This window comes from Brachypodium distachyon, chromosome 2, assembly GCF_000005505.3.
Source record: "Brachypodium distachyon strain Bd21 chromosome 2, Brachypodium_distachyon_v3.0, whole genome shotgun sequence".
In the NCBI taxonomy this organism is placed as follows: domain Eukaryota; kingdom Viridiplantae; phylum Streptophyta; class Magnoliopsida; order Poales; family Poaceae; genus Brachypodium; species Brachypodium distachyon.
In genome coordinates, this window is record NC_016132.3 from 49,898,345 (window position 1) to 49,922,177 (window position 23,833).

The 23,833-nt window shown below is 43.5% G+C and overlaps 2 protein-coding genes across 3 annotated transcripts; one reads left to right on the forward strand and one right to left on the reverse strand.

The window, feature by feature from the left end:
- Positions 1 to 1,814: 1,814 nt before the first annotated feature.
- On the reverse strand, positions 1,815 to 14,509 carry LOC100827060 (uncharacterized protein At4g18490). Of its 2 annotated transcripts, none has more exons than XM_010234040.3 (16): positions 14,376 to 14,509; positions 11,485 to 11,560; positions 10,734 to 10,854; positions 10,451 to 10,636; positions 10,148 to 10,357; positions 9,553 to 10,056; positions 8,969 to 9,151; positions 8,782 to 8,889; positions 7,383 to 7,532; positions 7,140 to 7,305; positions 6,333 to 6,397; positions 6,203 to 6,242; positions 5,680 to 5,835; positions 4,830 to 4,940; positions 4,652 to 4,729; positions 1,815 to 2,250 (listed from the first exon to the last, which is right to left on the reverse strand). In XM_010234040.3, exons 2-16 carry the CDS (start codon positions 11,546 to 11,548, stop codon positions 2,245 to 2,247), a joined length of 2,148 nt encoding a protein of 715 aa, XP_010232342.1. In that variant the 5' UTR covers positions 11,549 to 11,560; positions 14,376 to 14,509; the 3' UTR covers positions 1,815 to 2,244. The 2 variants fall into 2 exon arrangements, with proteins under 2 accessions (XP_010232342.1, XP_010232341.1); XM_010234039.3 differs by having other exon boundaries at positions 4,648 to 4,729.
- LOC100827370 (transcription factor PCF7) lies at positions 14,106 to 23,540 on the forward strand. The gene is made up of 2 exons (XM_003567080.3): positions 14,106 to 14,204; positions 21,899 to 23,540. Exons 1-2 carry the CDS (start codon positions 14,106 to 14,108, stop codon positions 23,222 to 23,224), a joined length of 1,425 nt encoding a protein of 474 aa, XP_003567128.1. The 3' UTR covers positions 23,225 to 23,540.
- Positions 23,541 to 23,833: the final 293 nt, after the last annotated feature.

Below are 23,833 nucleotides of genomic sequence, written 5' to 3' on the forward strand. Positions count from 1 at the left end.
TTGTCCGTCATCACAACGATGACCTTAATGGTGTTGAGGGTCTGATCCTCCTGGGCTCAGGCGCTTGGACTCGTACGCCGTCGAACCAACGGCGTTGCCTCGCCCCTGCTGCCCCTCACCGGGCACCTTCATGTCGGCCTCCGCCGCACCACCATGGCTGGCATCCGGTAGCCCCTGCGCAGCTCCGGGCCGTTCTCTCAAAACCCGAGCCGATTCCGAGTGCACGGCGACAGAGAGCAGCAACACGAGGCACACAAAGAGCCCCAGGCGGGTGCGTGCCATCAAATTGTTTTGGGTTCTGAAGCTAACCGAAGATGAGATATGTTGTGTGGTGAGCTGCGGCGACAATGTATCGGGTTTATGGAGCTACCAGGCCTGCATCGGCGTCTTATATACACGTAGAGAGTTATGCAATCCACGTAAGTATGCTCCTATAGCTATTCTGAATTGCGCCAATGCGAGTTGTCTACCCTGCACATATCGGTTAAGACGACAGTTGCATCGAGGGCTTGCTTTCGAGAGGAACAAAAAGGCAAAAGTTTACAAAAAAAAATTGCCTCCTTTGAGCGCCAAGCCAATAATCAGGGCCTCTGCATTCTTGAAAAATAATCAGGGCTTCTTTGAGTGCATGTATCCATTTAAATTTCTATTGTTTCATTCGCGCTCACACCAGACAAAAAAGATTACACCCCCATCTTCTCGGTCAATCAGGGGCGGCGGATGTGTATTCTCGACGTACTCGGCGCTGCAGAACAAGATGCGGCCAGCATGGCCGCGTGTGCTTCCACTGCGTACCAGATACCACCCGCCTAAAGAGGTCGATCTTTGTCCTTCAGTTCGCCTTTTCCAGCTATAGGCCAGATTCATACGATGGAACTGAGCAAGCTACTCAACTTGAGCAGACCTAGCAGACCTATCATCAATCTTCATCTGGGCGTTAGTAATCTCACTGATACGTGCCTTGAACCTTTTGGTTTTGATCCGAAGAATGGAAGAAAAGGATAGTCCAGCATTGGACAAGACGAGTAGGCTAAGCGTCGGCTGCCATTACGAAGCAAAGGGATATGATAGTCGGGTTGAGCCAATAGGACCGGCAGATATGTGAGAGGTCAGGTCACGCAGCATTGCTGGCTCAAGCAAACCCCACATGGGCAAAAGGTTTCATGGGATCGCTAGCTTTAGCTGATAATTTTGTGGGCATTACACTTATTTAACATGTTTCCCGATATAAGTGTGTCAGCTGCCCAGCTGTAAATAGGAACATCTTCCGATTCCTACATAGTCAGAAACCATCTTTCTCGTTTCCGTTTTTTTTTTCGAGCTGCATCTTTCTCGTTTCCGTTGATTGTGATGAACTCTCTAGTTAATCAATAAAGCCCCACGTTCTAAAAAAAACTATCTTTCTCGTAATGGGTTACTCCACGCCGCCAACTTAGGTCCTACCTTATTAGCTGACCAACTGGATCAAAACGATCTAAAGTACGAACGCTTTTTGCGCTATGACCACGCATGTTGTGATGGTGAATCCATCTCATCCAAGATTGATAGGGCCCCCCGGAAAAGCTGATCTGTGGTTAACCGAAACAACGAAACACTACTACTATCACTGACAAAGACCCACTAAGTTTTACGGAGTAGTACGTTGGTAATGACCCAAGCCCCTGCCTAGTAGTGCGACCAAGTGTGCTGCAACTAGATAACCAACATATTTGTGTACTAAAAGGTAGGAATGCCGAAAATTACCAGCTACCACACTACATACCAAAAAGGAAGATGCGCCAAAATTTACCAGCTTCTAACCAACAAATCAAGGATTAAGATGGAATTGGATGCCTAGTCACCCACCATAATAATTCGATGCTTATTATTCACTATAACTTGTGAACAACTTTTTTTCAGTTGTATTTGGTCTGAACTAAGCTTCGTATATATGACCTCTTGGATTGTCGTCCGTTTGAGTGCTAGTTGAATCAATCTAACTACTAATACCAGCATACCCCTCGGATCTATCAGGTGAATACTGAGTAGGAAGGTAGGGACACGACACTTCACGACTGCTAGACTAGGTAAGCAAAATCCCTCTACAGACAAATCGTGTGACTAAGTTTGCTATTCAGAGTGTTTGAACTTAGAACTTCACCTCAGCATTACGTATATACTGGATCACATATATGTTCTCTCGTTGAATTTACATAGCCCGTGTTCCTCCTAGACAAATCATCTTCTCTCCACAGCACTCCTGCATCAATGCTGCCAGAACACGAAAGCACTGGGTTAGTAAAAACTGAGGAAGGTGATGTTGGAAAAAAAACTCCATATTGTTAGAATATGGAAGAATCAAAATGCTTTACTTGAAACAGAACTGAACTTCCTGTAAACAAAAGGTAAAATTTCGAGGTAGTGAACTTCCTGTAAACAAAAATTAAAAATTTCGAGGTAGTGCATGCATAATCTTTTTTATCGGAAGCGATCTGTCCTTAAAGCTGCAATGGGAAGCATTTGATCAACACACGCGATGTACAAAACAATAGACAACCTACTTGCCTTTCTTAGGAATAAATTGCACTAGAAAAACTTCTAGCGGTAACTTCATTTCTTACTTCTTAGCAGTAGGAGAGACCCAGTAAAGAAAGCATTGAAGATTGAAATAATGATAAAATGCAGTTGATGTAGCTGACAGAAACCACAGGGTTGCCCAGTCGATCGAGTAGCTATTTCCGTTCTAAACAAGAAGGTAAAGTCATCTGGCAAGGTTGTGCGCAATGCAGAGCACATTTAAATGCTGTCCGATATGATGCTAAAATAAGAGAATAAAAATATATCCTTATAACATATGCTTTGACAAACTTCTATGTAGCTAAAAACTCCATAGGTCTAACTTTTGTTTGCACAATCATGACAAAAAAATGGCTTCTAGGATCTTTGAGCAGCCCGATCAAATATCAAAAGTAGACCAAGAACATTTCTGCTGCTGTCTTCTTGAAGGAGATACTGCTCTTTTTAACAAAAAGGTGATTTTTTTTTTACTTAAACGGTAAGAGCTGCACGATTGCAGTCCGACAATATATAGATATATAATTTTTACAAAGTGAGACACCAAAGTGCGATCTTCGAGGATCGAACTCTGGTGGGCTGCTAGCACACCTGGCTAGCTGACCACCCAAGCTATGCTTGGTTCTCAAAAAACAAAACAAAAAAAAGAAATATTAGTTACATGGTAGTTTTCCAGGATTAAAAGAAACAATTAACAAAGGTTTTAAGTAATTATGGCCACACTCTTTTTCATCATATTCTTGCACCTATCCTGTCCTCTGATTTTTCAATGACAAAGATTTTCGTGAATGAGAAATGAGACTGCAATAGGGCCAACCTGAAGCTAGGTGGCAGCGTGGCAGTAGGTGGCAGCGTGGCAGTAGGTGGCAGATGATACAGATTGACTAGAAACTAAGAGACCAAACATTCATATAAGTGATTAGAAATGGGCATTGCAGGTGGCAAAACCGCAAAACAAAACAACAACAACAACATTAGGGTGCTAATCTGTATGGTTGACGAGTCTTATTTACTAAGCCGCGATCGAAACAAAAATGAGTGCACTATAAAGTTATAGGATGTTGTATGACCTAAATAGATCCATAAAGACAAAAAAAGAATACTTTCTTCAGGAACGGGTGATGTGTTTCATGCTGCCGTGACCGCCTTTTTTTTTCTATGTTCAGTTTATGGGTAAATAATTTCATAATACCGAATCATGAAAGTTAAAGAATATTAAATTAGCATAGCACAAGCAAATTAGATAAGCTGTGCATTCGCGTGACTAGTTCTCACTTCCAAGTATAGTGTTTAGCGGTTTTAAAGGTCCTTCAAAAAAGGTGACAGCCACTAGGATCAGCTCTGGCACGTGGGACGTATTATGGTGCATGTGGTTGCAGTATATTGAGACTCTGTAACTTTGTTAAGGCCACAGATCTCCAGCAAACCACCACATAAGAATAGTCCAGTACCAGCGTCAAACTAATACAGCACCAACGAGTGGAAATGAACATCTCCAGTCCAGCTGCAAAGCTAATTACCAGCCAGTGACTATCTGGACATAAGTTCAATGGTGCTATAGACCAAGACAAGATGCAGCATAAAGCTGGCAAGTCCAAGATGGTGCGTCACTTTCCATCGTATCATCTTTTCTATCTATCTGTCATTATCCAGTACCGTCTGTTGATTATCTCTGTACAATTATAGAACTTTCTGGCATCTACTTTCCTTAAATGTCTTGCTGGTTAAGTAATTCAAGTCATAACAAATCATGGGTTTCCACTAACAGAAACACAACTAACTTGGCAATATCACTTCCTCATTTATCTCCTTTGTACGGTAAGCGGTAGGGGGCAATCCTACTGCGCATATGTTAAAAAATAGAACACAGGAGACCATAGGAACAGAAATCCTAACAGTACAATAGGGAAGAATAACTATAAGAAAATAATAGAGAAAGCTAAACTGAAGAGGACTCAGACCAGGAGCTAAGCAAAGAGCACAAAGAGCCACACTTTCGCTGGAAACAGAAAATGATAGATGATTCCCCCTTTATCTTCACGAAGAACAGAAACTATGCTAAAACAGAAATTGAAAAAGAGATGGAGTGTTAACCTACAGTATCAACGGCATTAATTTCCTCAAATAAGTGCGTCTTGGATCTCAGGCTGTTGGCGTATTTCTGCAGAGCAGAAATGTTCTTCTGGTGAAGGAATCACAAGTTTAACATACATGCATATGATGATATGAATATATGTCAGTAACATGTGGATTGGTTAGCAGTACGAATAGGATATTTTCTCCTCGAACATTGGGTGGTTTAGCATCAGCATCATGTTGTTGTTAACAATAGCCCGAACTGCTAGTTCTTTAGCTTCTGTGTGTTTCCTTTTCAGCAAAATGCACATCTGCACGATAAATAAATTGATATGTAAATTTTTCACATGTCATTGCAAATGGCAACTGCAAGTTTAGATCCACCTACATGTCAACACGTGTAAACAAGTATCACTGTAAAGCGTTCAGGTAGAGTAAGAAACTAGCAGCTGATTCGAAGATAAAATTAACTGCTCTAATCAGGTCATATGTTATTCATTTATCTCCATGAAGCAGCAACATTACTGCTGCTGGATAGGAAGATGTAGGCTGCACCTTCTACAAGTTGTAAATCTAAAAAGACTATCCTCTGTATTTGTTATATGATCATATCTAAATTCTAAAAATCATATTCACCATGAAGCCACAAATTTTGCTGGCCTTTTACAAGTTGTAACAGAAAATTGCACATTAGAATACTAGTGCAGCAAGCCAAAATTTGATAGATTTGAGGAAACTCCTGAAATTTTCCAAACTCCAACTCTAAAGTTCCGAAGATATACCGGTTTAAAAGGTAGGTAAGCCTCAGTCAAACTCAAAAAGAATATGTTGACAAGAATAAGAAGTAATAGGTCCAAAAGACAGGGGTTAATTTAACTGACATAGCTGCCAACTTCTATTTCGATAGAACACTGAAAAACTGAGAATAATTAAATACAAACTAGTGGCCTCTGAAGTTAGGAAGTCCAATCAGAGAAACCCCACAGCTAGTTTGCATTCTAGTAACAAATTTTCAAACAAGAGTAAGAATGCATTGGCAGATTCACTCACATCTTCAAGCTCCTTTCTACAAGCCTCAGCTTTGTCTACATTTCCAGCATCTTCTAACAGTGCAGGCAATTCTAGGTCTGAAATGCCCCCGATTTCACATGGTATTGTCGAAGAAACCACATTATCCATACAAGCTTTCGGGGTTCCACTTAGAATCTAAGCAGTGAAATCAAGAAAGTAAAGATACATTAATAGCCAAATACTACTTCAATTCCAAATGCACATCGTATTTTTCTCAGTCTCAAGACTTGCTTATATCTGCCACTTTTGTCATGTAGAATCACTAATCCACAGTTACTACTGATATGAGCTGGAAGCTCCAAGCCTCTTGCTCAACCAAAAAAAAGATGAGACTTTTTGACATATTGGCATATAAATATAATATGATGGAAGATTTTCATGACTATCTATTGATATCGTTTTTCCAAAGATCTCGAAACGTAATATGAATTAGTGATCACTTTTTAGAATGTTTAACCGTATAGCACGACTACAAGGAATCTCGTAAAATCAGAACACTTACTGTTTTATTCCCCAGCTTTGGAACAGTTTGTGGTGATTTGCTACACGACAAAATGGCAAGCTTGTTAGTTCAAATAAAAAGAATTGTAGTCTTAAGATACATTGAATATTAGAGTTGTCCAACCAACAACCTCACAGCTGGAGATCTCATGATGTTTTTCAGCACCGCGGGAGATTTTGGATCTGGAAATGATTCCTGAGAAGGAAAGTTGACAGCATGAACAAAAGTACACAAATTAAAGCAGACAATAAAAATTTACTGTAGAGCACAGATAACGAAACTACTTATGTTACATACTTTGCATTTCAGGTGTTTATAAGTCCAACGGATTGATAGTCTACAACTCTACACAAAACTTAGTATAGTTGAAATCCCAAAAAATTGCAGTGTAACCTTGAAGATCGACCATGAGAAACTAGTACTCTCATACTCTGTCACTAGAAATAACTGCAAATTCAAAGTATAGTCCAATTTAAATTTTACATATATAGGCTGGAGAACTGGATGCTCTTAAACTTTGGGTGCTATGTGATCATGCATAGTTCAAGAGACAGGGCATTAGGCATTCTCTGAAGCTGCATGGCAGGTCTCATAGCTGTGGTACAGGGTCTAACTAGTAGAAATTTGAGTTCGGTGTGTGAAATGAATAGATAGACGATTTTAACCAGATACATTATTTAACACTTGTAACTCCATTATGAATTATACAGTATATGTATATAACTCTTCCACACACTACAGACACAAACACAGAACATAATTAACCAGCACGGAAATAAACAATGCAAAGTTTGCATTTAGAGAATGTGCCATTTGCAATGATAAGAATCACAACCCTCAGAAGAAGGCAATTGGGAGAAAACAAGGAGGGAAACAAGTTTCAGCATAAAAGAAAATATGTTTGAAGATATAAAACTGAGCAGAAGGAAAATACAACCTCAGGTATATTTTGCCTAATGCAAGGGCTAAGCAATGCAGGTTTTGCTTCAACAAAGGAGTTCGAGATCTTGGGTGTTATTACAGGGGAGCCCTTCCTCACTTCTACCGAATCTTTCTCCAGAAGCAAGCCAGGCTTTGGGCTTCTTGTGCCTACTTTTGAAACTCTACAGTCAGGCAGGTAATTTCAGTCCCCTTCCATATAATGTTTCAAAAAAAAAGATATGGAGTAGAGATATTATACCTTGATCCTGTCAGTTGAAAAGCTGCTGGTCTTTTATCATCTTTGGAAGGAGTGCCATGTAGACTTGTTAGATTGTTATATCCAGAGCTATGAGCTATACTGCTTGGAGCATTCAGTATGGATGAGTTGCCTGCTCTAAGTGGCTCAAGTCTGAAAAGGATGTATATGTATTTATTAGCATGGACAATATCTTAAAAGAAGATTTGTGTCTCTTAATAACACCAATAGAAGTGGATGAATGATAAAATTACATACTTACGATGATTAATTGTTACAAAGAACTTGAAATACAAATTGAGAACTAAAAAGATAGTACTTTAATCTAGAGGCATGATACATTCTTCGGGATGGCGCAGAAGCAGTACAGCATGGCACTGAGGCACCATCCTGCTCAGGCTAAGCTAGATGTTGCAAGAATTCAAGGGAAGCCGCTGGAGGAAGAGGAAGATACTCAAGATGAGGCGTGAGACAAGTTACATGAGGCAGTTTTCAGCAAGATGACGCAGAGTGATCATTGACAATTGGTGGGCTACGGAAGCCTGATCAGACTGTTTCACGACAAACTGAATCTTTTTGGCAAACTTCAAGTCATCTGTATATATTCGCTTTATCTGTTTCGTCAAAATTTAGCAAACTTTAGTTTCATGTGTGTCCTTGTTACTTTGTTAGCCTCATGGCGGCAAGTGTGTTTTGAACTATGTGGGGAGGGGGGGGTGCTTGGCAATGGAATCCGATCGAAAGATCGTTTGGAGAAAAAAAAATCTAGACGCATGATGAGCCACGAGTATGCCAACTTCAAGAACTGCTATGTAGGGTTGCAAGGAAGTACATTTCTAGTTATAATTGGACAATGTCCATACTCTACAAGGATCAATGTTTCAGTCACCATGGAAAGTGACTTACTAATACTACATTTCAACCTCATAAACTATTCTGTGATACAAATGCCGTACAATAACATATGGGACTTATTAGCCAGCAATTCCGTGGAAAGTTGAGAATGATACATTAGTGCAACAAAAACTAGAAAAATGAATATGATGTGCTTGCATTCTACTCAATGCATCCATTCCACCTCTGCTAGCGCACTTATAAAGATACATAAAAAATATTCCATGTAGTTACAGTTTACCTGTATAGGGGCATTCATATATCCATAAACCATAGTTTCACATAATCTGAATAAAGTTTGTCAAAAAGACATGGTTTTCTGCCAGTTCAGTGTCAAGTCAGTTTTTACGAAGTGGGACTTCAAAAATTCTTAGGGAACTTGTCACCCATGTTAACACCATAATATGGTAAAAGTACAGCACTATTGTGCATATCCAAGTAAACATCTGCACATTAATATTTTAACCCAACACATCGTTTTACGGCTTGAAGGGTGGTGACTTCTTACCCGTGTTTGGCATTCAAGGAGGTGGCTGAGAACCCCTGTAATACAGGTTTGCAGTATGTTCTTGCCGAAGTGATTTGAGGTTTTTCAGGTTTTGCATGCTTGTGTTCCCTGCATTTTAAAAATACTCATTATAAATACAGTATTAAAATTTTATAAGTACATGCTAGCGTGCCAATCTATCTACTACCTTTTCAGGTCTGTAGGATGTGTATTTGTCTTTTTGATCACGTTATCAGCACCACTTAATTGATTTAAGGTAGTTACTGAAGTTAGTTTGGGAGGCCTGCTTGCTTTTGTATTCTCAGCCTTGGAAAGAAGAGAAAAATTTCCTGTATCATTCACCAATGGAGGTTTGAAGTTTCTGATTTCCCTGCATAAAATGTATCAGAATTTACTCACATGGTAAGAAATCAGAACACAAAACTACAACTTAGATCACAAACAAGTAAAGAATTCCATTGTCACAAATATAGTACTCCTTCTGATCCTAAATTCTTGACTCAAATTTGCCCAAATATGGATGTATCTATTCTTAAAAAAACGTCTAGATACATGTAATATTTCGACAACAATTTAGGATCAGAGGGAGTATACTATATTCAGTGTCACTACAGTAAATCAAAATATGATACTCGGCAGAACCATGTGCAATGATGGATGTGAAAGGCACCTAATCAGTTAATCCTACATTACTGATATTCTAGTTTAAGGTAGACTGTCTCTTGCCAAACAAATAGTCAGTCAACACTAGGTGGAAGGTCAAAAGCAAACCTCTGCATTGATGAAGAGAGATTCTTTGGATCTGAAGTCCCTTCCTCAACATTCTTTGTCCCACATAATGTCTGCTTTACAGGCTTCAATGAAGTGTCTCTAAAACATTGGCTACCATGACTTCCTTCATTAAGAGATGTACTATCCTCCATAACCTCATTCTGGTTATTTTGAGAATTTGATTGACCTATTGTTCTTCTTGAGATGTAGAGATTCCCAGTGCTGGTGTTTCTGGATTGTGAACTAACTGATTGCTCACTATTATTATTCTCCCTTGATATACTAACTTTACTAAGGTCTACCACAGGAGTTTCCTTACTGTTCTCGGGAACAGCTATCGCTTTGGGATGTATTGGGTCTTCACCAGAAACAGCACTGCAGGGAATACTCCAAGAAGAATTGTTAACAGTCATTTTTGTTGGGTTTGTCTCATTGGAGTGCTCTCCAAGCATATCATTCGACACAGTGTCTACTTTAAGTTGCTCCATTCTCGCAGGATCAATGCTAAAGAGAATAAGTGCATTCTGTTAGATACCTCAGCAGTATTAATATTTAAACTGAACTCAGACAACTGGAGTTCTTAACTTTCTCCTACCTTGTCAAATGAGTAGGCTTCAAAGTGCAAGCACCCTGTGTCTGTGTTTGTTCCTTACTCGTACTATCTTCGGCAACATCAGTGCCTTTGTCTGAAATACCTCTTTGTGGATCCTTATTACCCTCTGAAGAGATAAGGCCAGTTTTTTCTGTATTACACATACCATTTTCCTCAAAGGCCAACTTTGTGTCAAGATTGAACTTGCCCAGCCTTTAAGGAAACAGAACAAACAAAATGAAACAATTAACTGCATGAAGTTTATAAGAGGTACATTTACAGCTTTCACTAGCCAATGTAACTTACTCATTAAAATCAAAAGAAAAGGAGAAGTTGTCTCTTTCAGTTTCTTTTTTCCCTTCAGAAAGATCCTTGCCATTTGAACTGTTGTGCTTCACTTTTTTCTTGAGGGGACTAGAGAAATCTAGATCAGGCATGCCCATTTTAAATGATGATAATTTGTCAAAAGCTCCATCAAGTCCAAAATCATCACTGGTCCAAGAAAGGGGCAGTCAGCACCATAGTGAATGGTAGATAACTATCAATTGATTGATCAGACATTAAGGAAATTTGCAATCTTAATACTCACAGGTTGTCGAAGCTAAACTTGTTGCTATTCTTCAGAACTGATTCGACATCGAAGTCTATTGTGTCTTTTCCTGATTTTGGTAACTTCCAAGATGAAAGAAAATCGTTGCCAAAGTCTTCGTCTGCCAACAAATAACATGAATACATAGGTTAAATTGTTAAAAAATTAAATAAGTTTTTTAAGTCTACTGTGCAGATTTACAGGCACAGTTCATGTACCGTAGATTTCATTTCCTGCAGGTAAGCAGGAGGCAAATACAACAGACATGACTCATACACAGTACTCCCACTGATCCTAAATTCTTGACTCAAATTTGCCCAAATATGAATGTATCTATTCTTAAAAAGCGTCTAGATGCATGTAATACTCCCTCCATTTCACAAAGAATGGCGCCCACGCTTTTCGAGGTCGAACTTTGACCAATGATTAGACCAATTGTATGTAGATTATATGTTACAAATTTTATATCATTGGAAAGGTTTTTGAAATACGAATCCAATGATATAATTTTTGTAACACATAAGCCTCAAATCATTAGTCTAATTGTCGGTCAAAGCAAAATCTTGAAATGCGTGCGTGCCATTCTTTGTGAAATGGAGGGAGTATTTCGACAACAATTTAGGATCGGAGGGAGTATTAATTAGAAATCTTTGTTTTAACAGTATCATATCATTTTGACTATGTGCAGCATAAACAAAAGAACAAGGTGCCCAGCTGACCAAGTATCAATAAATAATAGCAAGATACATACCAAGGGATGATTTTATATTTTTAGCATTCGCATTAGAGGCAGCTCTTTTTCGTGATTCATCCATTGTAAACTTGGACTGCATACAGAAGGAAAAGGGAAATACATTAGGAAACACCAAAGAAACAAAGTGAAGAGGGACCATGTGTGCCAATATTGTTAATATTCTGAATCATTAGGTACTGGAAATAACAAATATATTTGCATGCGTTCAAATTATCACTATTGCTTGAACAATACCGTGCATTGCTACGGACGAAACAAATACACTACATATTTAAAGAGAATGTTCTGCTATCATCTATTATCTTAGATCATATAATCAATAATTGTTCTCATCAAATTGATTTCTGCCAAATCAACAAGTTGATGCAGTCTAAAGGTGTGACACACTGTCACCAATTGAGTCTTTTTAAAAGAGTAAAGAAAAGATACTGGCGTCATTAGGAACAGGTCAGTTCAGATTATTATTTTTCCCCATAAGCACGTGTAAAATATGAAGCATGTAAAGGCCTCGAACAATAAATAAAAAATTAAAGTGTATCGAACGAACCTAGTTCTCTCTCTCTCTCTCTCTCTCTCTCTGGAAGTATACCTCTATTCAGGTAACACTGCCTAGATTTAAGCAATAAAACCTAGCACTAGCAGTAGCTCATGTTGCCAGACACAGTACAAAACCTCCCCAGGGAAAGAACTTAATCCCAAATGGGCAAGACATGATCAAAGATCCGGAAAACAGCAATGATGGAAAACATGACAATAAGACATAGGCAGACTCAATAGCAACAAATAACATGGGCACACCTCTTATTTCTTGGAATTAGAAAGTTGTTATGGATTGATTAATAAATATATCTAATACGCCACAAGAGCATATGTTAAAACTAACTAGAAATAAACTGAAAACAATCTTGACATGCAGTCTCATGCTAGAACTCAATAAATGGTTGCAGTGAAATACCTAGCTGTTTGGAAAGTTCAACTGGCAATAATTTTAAACAGCAAAAATACAAGATTATAGTAATCATGATGGTCAAAAACATGGGAGGGGGGGGGGCATGACAGAATAATTATATAATCCTGGAGACAATTTTTGGAAGAAGCAAATCTCTTTTTTGAGTTTTCTGACAATATACTACAATCCAATGAAGTCTAGCAATGCAAGTTTGTACAGGATCATAGTTTGATAGCAGGCTACATAGTTACACGCAAGAGAATTGAGAATACTTAAGGCACCATTTTAACCAAGCAATGTCCCTGCACAAATAAGGAATATGTATTGAATATCCCGGCTTCAAAAGAACAACATCTCAAAACCTGGGGCACTCAAATGTTCTTCAGAAGTTACAGGTCTGACAACTACACTGATATACGTAGGCAAGGGATTGAGCCGTTTACAGAGTGAACTAAGTGACCAGATTCCAGATTCACGCGTCACATTAACAGAACATGGAAGCATCTATCTTATCCTATGAATTTATATATTCCATTCATAGGGAAACACTTTGCTCGCTAGAAACACAGTAGCAGATAACTTCCCTGAAATAGCAATATAATTATATAGAAGGAGTAGAAAAAAACAGTACTCTAATGACATTTCTACTGCTCGTAAGTGTATTCCATGAAGCAATGAAACAAGAAAATGAAACGAAACCTATCGCAATGCTAAAGCCAAGAGCACGTAACAACCAGAATATTATCACAATTCTGTTGCTGCTGTAGTTGAGTTAAACCATAACCAAAACAACGGAAACATTTGATCATGCAGCACACGTGCACACACACTGACACACACAGAATGGATGTGGTAAAGACCTCCCTTGATCCTGCACTAAACATTCCCAAAATGCACGCAAAAAGTATCTAGACGGTGTGCTGGGTGTGTAGACTCACCAAAAATTTCTGAAGGTCAGTGGGGGGTAAGTGATAGCTGGATAGGGGCAGAGCTACAACGGTACAAGGGTATGTACACCCACTAGTTTTGGCAAACAAAATTTGATTATGTATGTATAATATACATATATACTAGTAATAAATACGCTCAATGATTCGAAGAGTGTTTAACCAAGCAGCACACTCTGTAACTCCGTCCTCATTTTCTCCTCCAGAATCCCATTCATCCAGCCATGCAAAAAAGCACGACCGGCTGCTATTCCACATTCCCCAATCGAGAAATCAATCAGAAAATAAATAGAAAATGTGTGTAACAGCAGCAACAATGTTTCTGGAAATTTGAGCAATCAAAGTAAAAATGGCTAATCAGCATAACAATAGATAGTAATGTTCATCAGCTCATCAGAAAGTGTACAGTAACATGCAATTGTACACACACAAAATTCAGACATGGTGCACTGTAATACAAAAAAATACCAACTCGAATTCAATACTAGCACTGTAAACACATACAGTTTTAACAAAATACTAGGACTGTAACACACAGAATTATAAAGACAATCGACAGAAAATGAAGTCATGAAATTGCCTTCAATCGTTCCTAACAATACTTCAAATACCCACAAATTAAAGTTCGCGGATGAAATAACTTGCAGGAAATCTAGGGTTTCTGCTCCAATTAGTATATGCTGCATGAGGTTTGGGAGGGGAAGGGCAACGGGGAGCACGCCATGGGTGCAGACAGAGCTTGGTTCGGCTCGATCCGCATCAGAGACGGGGGGAATGCGGGGGAGGTGGGGATGGGGAGAGGCGGGACTCTGCTCCGTGGGGTAGGTTTGGAAGGTGAAGGGGGCGGCGGGGACGTTCACGCTCTGGTCGAGCTCGGCATGGACCGCCGCACCGGAGAGGGAGGGGACGCTCGAGATGGGGGTGGATCGGGGCGAGGTGGCTGGACCACGGCCGGGGGGGCTGGAGAATTGCGGGCGGGAGAGAGCTCTTACCTGCGCCGCCAGCCTCCGTCGACCGCCGCGCGCCGTCGCCGCTGGTCAGGCCCCTTGTGCGCTCGCCCTCTTGTTTCCCCAGTACTTGTGTGCGGGAAGAAAACGTTTCGGAGAAGGGCCACGCGGGATGAATTCGGGGCAATACTGAGGCTGGTCATATCACACTGGGGAGTAACTTTTTTTTTTAGAGAAAGTGGGGATTAACTAAGGAAGTTATGTAACTCCCTCCCTTCCTAATTAATTGACGCGGCCATCTTTGAAAAAAAATCCTATAAATTTGCGAAATAAACCTGCAGTTCACGTTCTATTGGAACTTTTGCGAAAAAACCTTGTAAATTTTCGAAATTAACGTGCAGTCCACGTTTAATTGAATATGTGGACTGCAAGTTTATTTCGGAAATTTACAGGGGTTTCTTTGAAAAAGGCCGGCGTCAATTAATTAGAGACAGAGGGAGTACTAGTCTAAGTTACTACCTTCATAGTGGTTAGTCACATATACGTGGTGTCATACATTGTGTCATTTATTAGGTTGTAAACTCATTTTGTTTTGTTTGTGTGATGTTATGGTAACATATCTAGTTACCACAAACATCTCTCTCCTCATTAATAACATGTCACATCACCAAATTTGCTTAGTTGGCACTTATGTTACTCCCACTATGAGTAGTCTGAGCGCTTGGCGTCGGAAGTCAGAACTGCGGGACGGGCAGGCCAACTGCGTCGGAAAACAGTGAAAACAATTGGACATTCGGCCCGCTTCCAGCGAGCAATTCCACCGACGTTTAAAGAGTGGAATCGACCCATCAAGTATCGATTCTCAATTGATCCTCCGTCCCTGTATACGAACAAGATCAACGACATTTAATATGAGACGGGGAAGTATGGGCATGTTTGGGTTGTGCCCGAACTAGCTTGCCCCTTGCCAAAATATTGGCAGTCAATGTAAATTTGGTCTTCATTTGGTTTGTTGCCAATAAATTGGTAGCCAAAGGAATCTTACTCACCTACCCCACAATATCTTCACAACTTTTGCTAAATATTTGGCCAACTTGGGGCCAAAGAATCCCTAACCAATATTTTGGCTAGCCAATTGTTGGCAAGAATTGGTATGAACCAAACAACCCATATGTGCGTAAATATCTACTACTCCCTCCGATCAATATTGCTTGTCGAAATATTACATATATCTAGACGCTTTTTAGCATATATATACATCCATGTTTGGGTAAATTTGAGATAATTAATATGAATCGGAGGGAGCACCTGTGTTCCTATAGACATGATCACTTAACTTTGTTTGAAAGTATTTTTAAAAGTTTTAGAATGGCATCTACTAGCACTCAAGGTATGTATCAAACAACAAGTAATTTTTATACCCCTCCCTATGACCGGAGGTGACGCGGCGACATGAAAAGAGAGGATGTCGAGTTATGTGGCAGACCTTCAAAGGAGGGAGGTTGCAGCACGAGATCGACTGGCCTAGGCACAATGGTGGAGTTTGAGCGGGTGTGTGCCACCGAGCTTCAACGCTCCCTGGAGGAGACATATGACTAGAGCAACGTAATCGATGCCACCACTCAAGCATCCGTCTCCAATGATGAATGGATGAAGGCATGACCACTACACCCCTGCGTCCAACCCCCCCCCCCCCCCCCCCACCCCCCCACCCACACACACACACACACATCTGGGCTCCCCGTAGTCAAATTTGAGGGTTTTGAAGAAAAAAATGAGGTCCGACAGCTTCCCCATCTCAGCCCCAGCCGCTCCCTGTATTGCCTTTGGGATCCCCCAAACTCAGCAGCGCGATGGGGACTCCCCATCCATCAACCGTTCCATCGGAAGGTTCCCTCCCACCAATTCATGCTCTTCCCCGTCTTCCTACTATGTCGCCAACGCATGATCTTCCCCAGCCACCGGCCGCCACGTCGTCCCGTAGCAGCCTGGGAAAGCTCGGCCAGTCGATGAGGAAGCACGACCGAGATGCGGCTCCATGTAAACGCGAAAGGGAGCGGAGGATGGAGCCCGTCCCGGATCTGGTTCGTCCGCCGTCGTTGGGAATGGAGGGCGGCGCTCAGGCTGGGGATGGTGATGACGGGCGACGACGCTCGGCACACGCAGGGGCGCATGCGTCGGCGCTGGCCAGAGCAGAGACAGAGAGAGAGCAGCGTCGGGCAGAGTAGAGAGAGAGAAGTGCTGGGATGGGGAGGGGAATAGCACTGCAAGTCTGCTATTTGTGCATGTAAATTGTTGTAAACTTAGCAATGTACACAAAATTGTTTAAAAAACGGTTAAATGATATGAATAAAATATGGACGAATGAACTATGGGAGTTGAGATTTGGGATTCCAGTGGGGAGATGAAAAATTTGAGGAGGAAATCTTTTTTAGGGAATCTCCGTATGGAGATTTGGGGTTCAAATTTGAGTAGCTGGAGTTGCTCTAAGGATGTAGAAAGCTGCAGAGCTAATAGGACAAGAAACAATGATTGTTTTGAATGAGAAAATGACCGGGGGTAAGGTTCCCAACTTTGGAGAGCCCATAAATAAGAACAAGTATAATAATAAGGTGTTGTAACATGCTACTCTCTCCGATCCTAAATTCTTGTCGTGATTTTAATACATGAATTAAAACCATACAAGAATTGAGTATCGGAGGGAGTATAAAATTTTAAAAATCATATTTTTGTTTAGCTTGAGGGAAGAGAAGGGGAGTGAGCTATAAGCCAATAGCCATGCTAGCTATTGCAACATGTATAGATAATAGATTGTATGTCAACAAATTATAACCAACTTTCGACTATACTGTCTTGTTACACAAAGAGACATAATTAATCCACTGACCCGGCCGGTTAACACCGACGCTGCTGCCTGTGCAGGCATACTACTGCCGCTGGACTATTCGCCCATTATTATCGGTTTGCGCTGTCCCTCTGCTCCTCCTGCCTGGCTGCCTGCGCGCGCCTGCCACCGCCAAACGACGACGCCGCCGATGGCCTGGCCGCGCGCGCCATGGATCATTCGCTCGCTCGCTCACTCATGCGTCGCTATAAAAGTTTTCAAGCCTGCGCGCGCGGCATGCAGGGGCCCCATTCTGAGGCCTGAGCGCGTGCATGCAGATCCAAGAACTCCCCCCCAGCCCGGCGGCCCTGACGCGTCCCCTTCTCCCTCCCTGTGGCCTCTGCCTCTGCGCCCGTGTCGATCTGGCCTGGCCAGGGCGCGCGCGGGCCCTTCCCATGCACGTCTCGGGTCGCGCTCTCGCCCTTGGATCAGCGGCGCCACCTGCCCACCTCTTCCTGCCGAGTTGTCGTGGCCTACGTACCCTCGTGCCTCTGCGTTTTGTCCCCGGCCGGCCGGCCGACTCGATCGATCCATCGCGAGCCTTTGTTTGTGCTCGCGCCATAGTGTGTCAACCACGTCATTGGACTCTTCCATGCGCTCTCAGACGAGGCTGTTGGATGCCCAGCGATCGTTCTTGCGCAAGGCAGTGTACGTACGTACGCAACAGTACAGGGGGAGCGGGAGCGCCTGCTTGGGTTTGGGCCCCGGCCGGCCGGCCGCTCGTCCGGCCGGCGGGGCAGTCGGAGAGCAGGGAAAGCCTGAAAAGATGAACGTGGCGGAGGCGGCTTAGCCAGCTAAGCTGGCTGTTCTATGAGTACCGATCGAGCACGCGACGTACTTCCCGGCCGGTCGGCTTATCGCTCCAGAGCTGGATCTGACATATGACAGCTTGCTGTAAACGTACGGTAAAAAAGGCCTCGCAGAAAAAGCAGTATTAGCTGCCGTTTATAGTACTACGTGTCAGACTGTCAGCGCTATGTAATTTCTTGTAGATGCTACTCGCTTATATCATGCATGCATGGCTTGGCAGCATGTGATCGAAGAAACCCATCAAGTTAACTGTTATCGCGACCACCATATGGTGTTAATATCTCTCAAATTAATGTTGCCATTCATGCATCATGTAGGCGTAGATCAGGTGTACAGCTTCTCCATGTGGGTAATACGTGTATATGGTGAAAGAGATAGCAAGCTCGTGCTCGGGATTCATGTGCTCGGCACCGCATTTACAGCTATGACGACGACCACTTGTACGGATGTAGAGATGCAGACAAAGGGCGAAGTGAGGGTTACTATTACTCCTACGGAGCAGAGAGGTGTAATTAATTGTTGGTCGGGCCGGGAAGAAGCAGATTAAAAGCGTTTTGTACATTTGGAGGCCCACATATACGTACATTCATTTGTACATCTTTTTTTTTTTGCGGGTACATTTGTTCATTATTATTCCTGGGAAGTGGGAACTGAAAGGTAACTTCAGCGATGAAAGGATGCGTTTCACCCTCTCCTTGGAGATTGTTTTCGGAAGGCTCGTGCGTGATGGACAACTTACTTAGCGAAATTAGAGTTTGACCTTGCACGGAGAATGTGGAGACAAACACCAGCAATTCCCCATTGCTCTCTTGCGTCAAAGGCTCAAACAAGCTATCACCGGGTGGTAGTGGTAAAGAAAAGGAGCTACCGCCAGTCGGTACAGCTAATATGCAAGCGATATATTTTAATTTCTTTCTTGTGTCGGCTCAACGAGCTAGTGCACTAAAACCACGACAAGTATTTAGAAACAGAGAGAGTAGTATGCACACGCACGTACACTTGCTTCAGCAGAATGTACGGCAAGGTGTGCATCAATTAATTAGTTAAGTTAACCATCGGTGCAAAATCAGTTATCGCAACCATGCAATTAAAAGTATACGAGTACATTCATTAATCAAGCCGTACTTGATGAATCACATCATGACACATGCTGACAGTAGTATATATACATACGTCAAGATCGTCTCTCTGCATGCATGCATGTGGTTCGTGGACCTAGTTATCTTAGCTACTTGCAATTGAGATATGTCGATCCAGCACAGCAACTGGCCGGCCTGGGGTGGGCATGGCATGCAAGACCGACCGGTTCTAATAAGAAGAGTTTGTCGACCCAGACGACCACACTGACACGATAATTGAATAGGCCAGGAAGAGATGGAATCCGCTCTATGCAAGAGGCACTTAATTCATGGGACACATTTTTTTCAGGCAAGGCGAGATCAACCTAGTTTAGAAATCCTGCATGAAGCCACGTGAATGCATGTACCGGCCTAAACCAACAAGCAGACGAGCCAGGATCGAGGCCGGCACGAGAGGACGGACCAGTAAAACAAATTGTCTGGCGGGTCCAAATAATTGGTGCGTACGCATTGAGTGCATGCGAGCAAGAGTTGATGGATCTAGCACCTAGCTGCATGCAGCCTACTCGTTACGCGCAGGGGAGGTAGTTAATGGGAGAGGAAATGCACTGTGCCTCTGCGATGGCGCGGTCGGGTACCACACACTAGGTTTGGTACCTCGGTGCAGTGGAAGAAGGCACTTGTCGTATCGTAAACGCGCCTAGAGCTTTCAGAGATAACTGGTCGGAACCATGCATGCAATGCAACGCATGCAACAAATATATGAGCCATAGCATAGAAACCGCAATGCAAATTTCTAACACAAACACAAAAGCACTTTGCGGCACAAACACAACATTTGCAATAGACTCATAATCATTGCAACATGTTACTCGTATGCTTGCAACAAACAACACATGCGCTCGCGACATGTTGACAACCTACGCAACATCGATGTCTCAAGTTCACCAACCTCTCGCCATCAACAACGGAGATCCCAACTTCGTGGATTCAGACTCACCGGTGATAAACACGACACACCGAAAGCCACGTCCATTGGAGCAAGAACGGGCGACCCTAGACCCATTCCACGTAGTCCCAACATCTTACCAAGCTCGGCAGAATATATTGTATCCTTCGTTTCGAGCTCCACCATGAGGTCATCCATGGTTCGAGGAGGATGAGGAGATGGAGGGAAATGTCTTCGATCGAGGGGTACGTGGAGGAGGGAAGATAGCTCGGAGAGAGAAAGAGGAGGACATGTAGGAGGTAGAGGAAGACAAGATAAAGAATGGGTGTGGTGGGCGCATTTGTGAGAGGAGGCAAGGAGAGAATCACGCGATCGAGCGGATCACCGGGATGATCCAATGGATGGATAGTTTTGGAATCGTTTATCTATTACTCTAGTACTTAGAAGAATTGAGCACTTCCTAAAATTGACCGTACAGTTAGCTGTTGGCCAGTTAAGGGCATGTACAATGGTTGATAAGACTGTCTTATCTTAGGCATTCCACGTCAATTAGAAAAGACAACAAAACATGTTGTACAATGAGTTATCTCTTAGTGTTCTATCTTAAAATTAATGTTTAGATGAATAAAATTAACTAAATAAATGCTAAGAAAATGTGAAATCTAGTACAATGGTAAATTTGCCTTATCTTTGCCTTATCATTCTTGTGAAGAGATTACCTCTTAATTAAGAGAAGGCTTGTACTTTTTCTTCGTTTCTCTTTTTTCACATCAGATTTTATCATATGTGGCATCGCTAAAAAAATGCTAACGTCACCCCATTGTACATGCCCTTATCTGCTACTCGTAGTTTGTCTAAGATCGATGAAATCCAATATACGCGATGCATGCACAACGTATGACACACATACAGTCGCACGTGTCCATAGACTCATACTGTACACGACTTTGCAATAAAATAGACATGACCCAATGTACTTATGTACACACAAATATATCGGCCAACAGCGTATGATGTTATGCGCGGGCGCGAGTTCAGTGTTATTAGCGAAAAGAGCGACGGGGAGAATTTAATGTGTGCTTCTTCTCGCAAGCATTAAGATCGGAAAATCGATGCAGAGAGTGATCTGTCTGAGAGGGAACGATGTATGTACGTACGTGATCCCACCAAAGTCTCTGTCCTACACCCTGACTTGGCCTGCCCTGCGCCTCTGTCCGCGCCACCCTCTTCCTGCATCATCCTACCAATCTATACTTCTATATAGACTCTTCCCCCCTCCCTTCTCGTACACACACACACATGTACAGACAATGCTCTCTTAAACTCAATACACGGCACGTCCTTTTCGAGGTGTTGGTAAGAAATACTAGTAGCAAATTATTATCCACCTTTTGGAGGGGAGGTATCTCTCTGTAGATCTTCCTTCATCCGCTCCCCTATCCCAGTGTAAGCTTAGCTAGCAGCCTAGCACACAAAGAGCTAGATTGCCAAGATAAGATCTGCACTGCACTCGCTGCCCTCTTTTGCTCGTCACTTTCACAAAAGAGAGGCCGGCCGACTAGCTCTAGCCTATAGGGTAGTAGCTACTAGCTTGCACCAGCGCTAGCTATAGCTATTGCGAGCTGGTGTGGTGGTTCCGCCGTGGCCATTAAACCTTTTTCCTCATCAACATGGGCAAGAGCTGAGAGCTTCGGCTAGGCGCAGCGCAGCATAAGATATGTCAATCGCATGCAGGAATAGTGTATAGGCCCTCCTGTTGTCATTTTTCTTTCTCTTCGATCTGTGCTGTTCAATTTCTTCCCGGCCGGTGGGCGGGGTTATTGTGTGGGGAGTGCAATTGAGGTAGCTCAAGCTGGAGGAGGACAAGAACCAGTTGTCCAGGGGCTTAGACCCTTGGAACAACCCTACGGGCGCCACCAGCACCTTGCACTACCTGCTCCAGGAGAAGGAGAGAGCGCAGGCGCAGGAGCAGCTCCAGATCTACCACCACCACCAGCAGCAAGCTGCATCAGCTGGGTTCACCAGCTTCCTCCAGCAGCACCAACAACACCGGAGGCAGCATCAGGCAGCCACCAAGGGAGGATCAGGGGATGGCAGCAGGAGCAGCGGCGAATCGACGCCCGTGGCCGTGGACGCCGCCCAGCTCGTGGCCGCGGCAACGGCATTCGGGAGCGGCCGCATCGTGCGGTCGGCCGCCGGGCGCAAGGACCGGCACAGCAAGGTGTGCACGGCGCGCGGGCTGCGCGACCGCCGCGTCCGCCTGGCCGCGCACACGGCCATCCGCTTCTACGACGTGCAGGACCGCCTCGGCTACGACCGCCCCAGCAAGGCCGTCGACTGGCTCATCCGCAACGCCAAGGCCGCCATCGAGGAGCTCCCCGACCGCCCGGACGAAGGGGTGGCGCCGCCCGCCGAGCCGGCCCACGAGCAGACGTCCACCGAGCAGCAGGTGACCTCCACGTCGTCCTACGGCTTCGGCAACAACAACCCCGGTCCCGGCGCCATGAGTACCAGCTCCTTCCTTCATTCTCTCGGCGGGGGCGCAGCAGACCAAGTCTCCGACAACGTCAAGTCATTGTTTCCCTCCTCGTCCAACGCCAACGAAGAGTACGGCCGGGGCTCCCCACCGGACCTCCTGTCGCGCACGACCAGCAGCCAGCCGTCGCCGCAGGAGCTATGCCTCACCCTCCAGTCCAACAATAACAACATCTTTGGCCATGACGGCCATCACGGCGTGAATGTGATGTCTAATGCAGGAGGCGTTCCAGGTTGGCCGGACCACGTCCAGAGAATGCCGCCATGGCATCAGCATGCCTCGGAAAACAACGGCGCCGGAGAGCAGGGCGGCCGTGGCGACGGCGGCGGCTACATGTTTGGCATGCCGCCGCCACGGCAAGGGGCGCTGGACCAGAGCGGCCAGCTCTTCTCGTCCCATGGGGAACCCCTTCAGTCCAGTGGCGGAGGCGGCGGCTGGGCCGCGTCGGCTCGCGCTTGGCTAGACCCTCTCGCCGCAATCGGCAGCCAGCCAACGGCACTGTCTGGGCCGCATCTCGGGCTCAGCCACCTTGTTGCCGGAGGCGGCGGGTTTATGGGGTTCCTCGCTCCCGCGGCTCAGCGGCTCCATCTCCAGGGCGACGAGGAGCAAGGAAGTGAAGTGATGAGAAGGGACTGACACGAACTGGTGCATGACGTGTGTAAGCTTAATTTCCTTTTAACACACTTCATTGTTCCGGTGATCAGTTGCACTAGTATGTCATTTCATGTAGGGGTTTGGGCGATATCAGATTCCTTCATTAGCTACTAAGTATATTAATTCATGCGTCGTGTATAACTATAAGCTTAATTAATTGAGTACACGCGCGTTCCCTTGGAACTAGACAGCTACTGTTGCATTAGTTGCTTGGCCAAGTTTTTCCCCGTTTATTTATTCTCAGCATGGACAAGACATGTGTGATGTGATGAAATGATCTGATGATCTTGATGGTTTCCTTTCTCCCTTTGGATCTTTTAATGTTTCTTATATCTGACTATTCTAAGGTAGATTCATGACTTTGAAGATTCCTCTCCATACACCTTTATCCCAGAAAGGCCCTCAAATTTCTGTAGCCTCCAATTATATATATCTAGGCAATGCGGACGCAAGAAGAAAGCAACAACACATGGTTAAATAATTTTAAAACTGTAGGCTGTAGCTGAATTAAGAAAGAATTTGGTCACTGTAGCTGTTACAAGAGGGCAAGTGTTATATATGCTGTTTGTTGCTTCTGCCGTGTCCATGCTG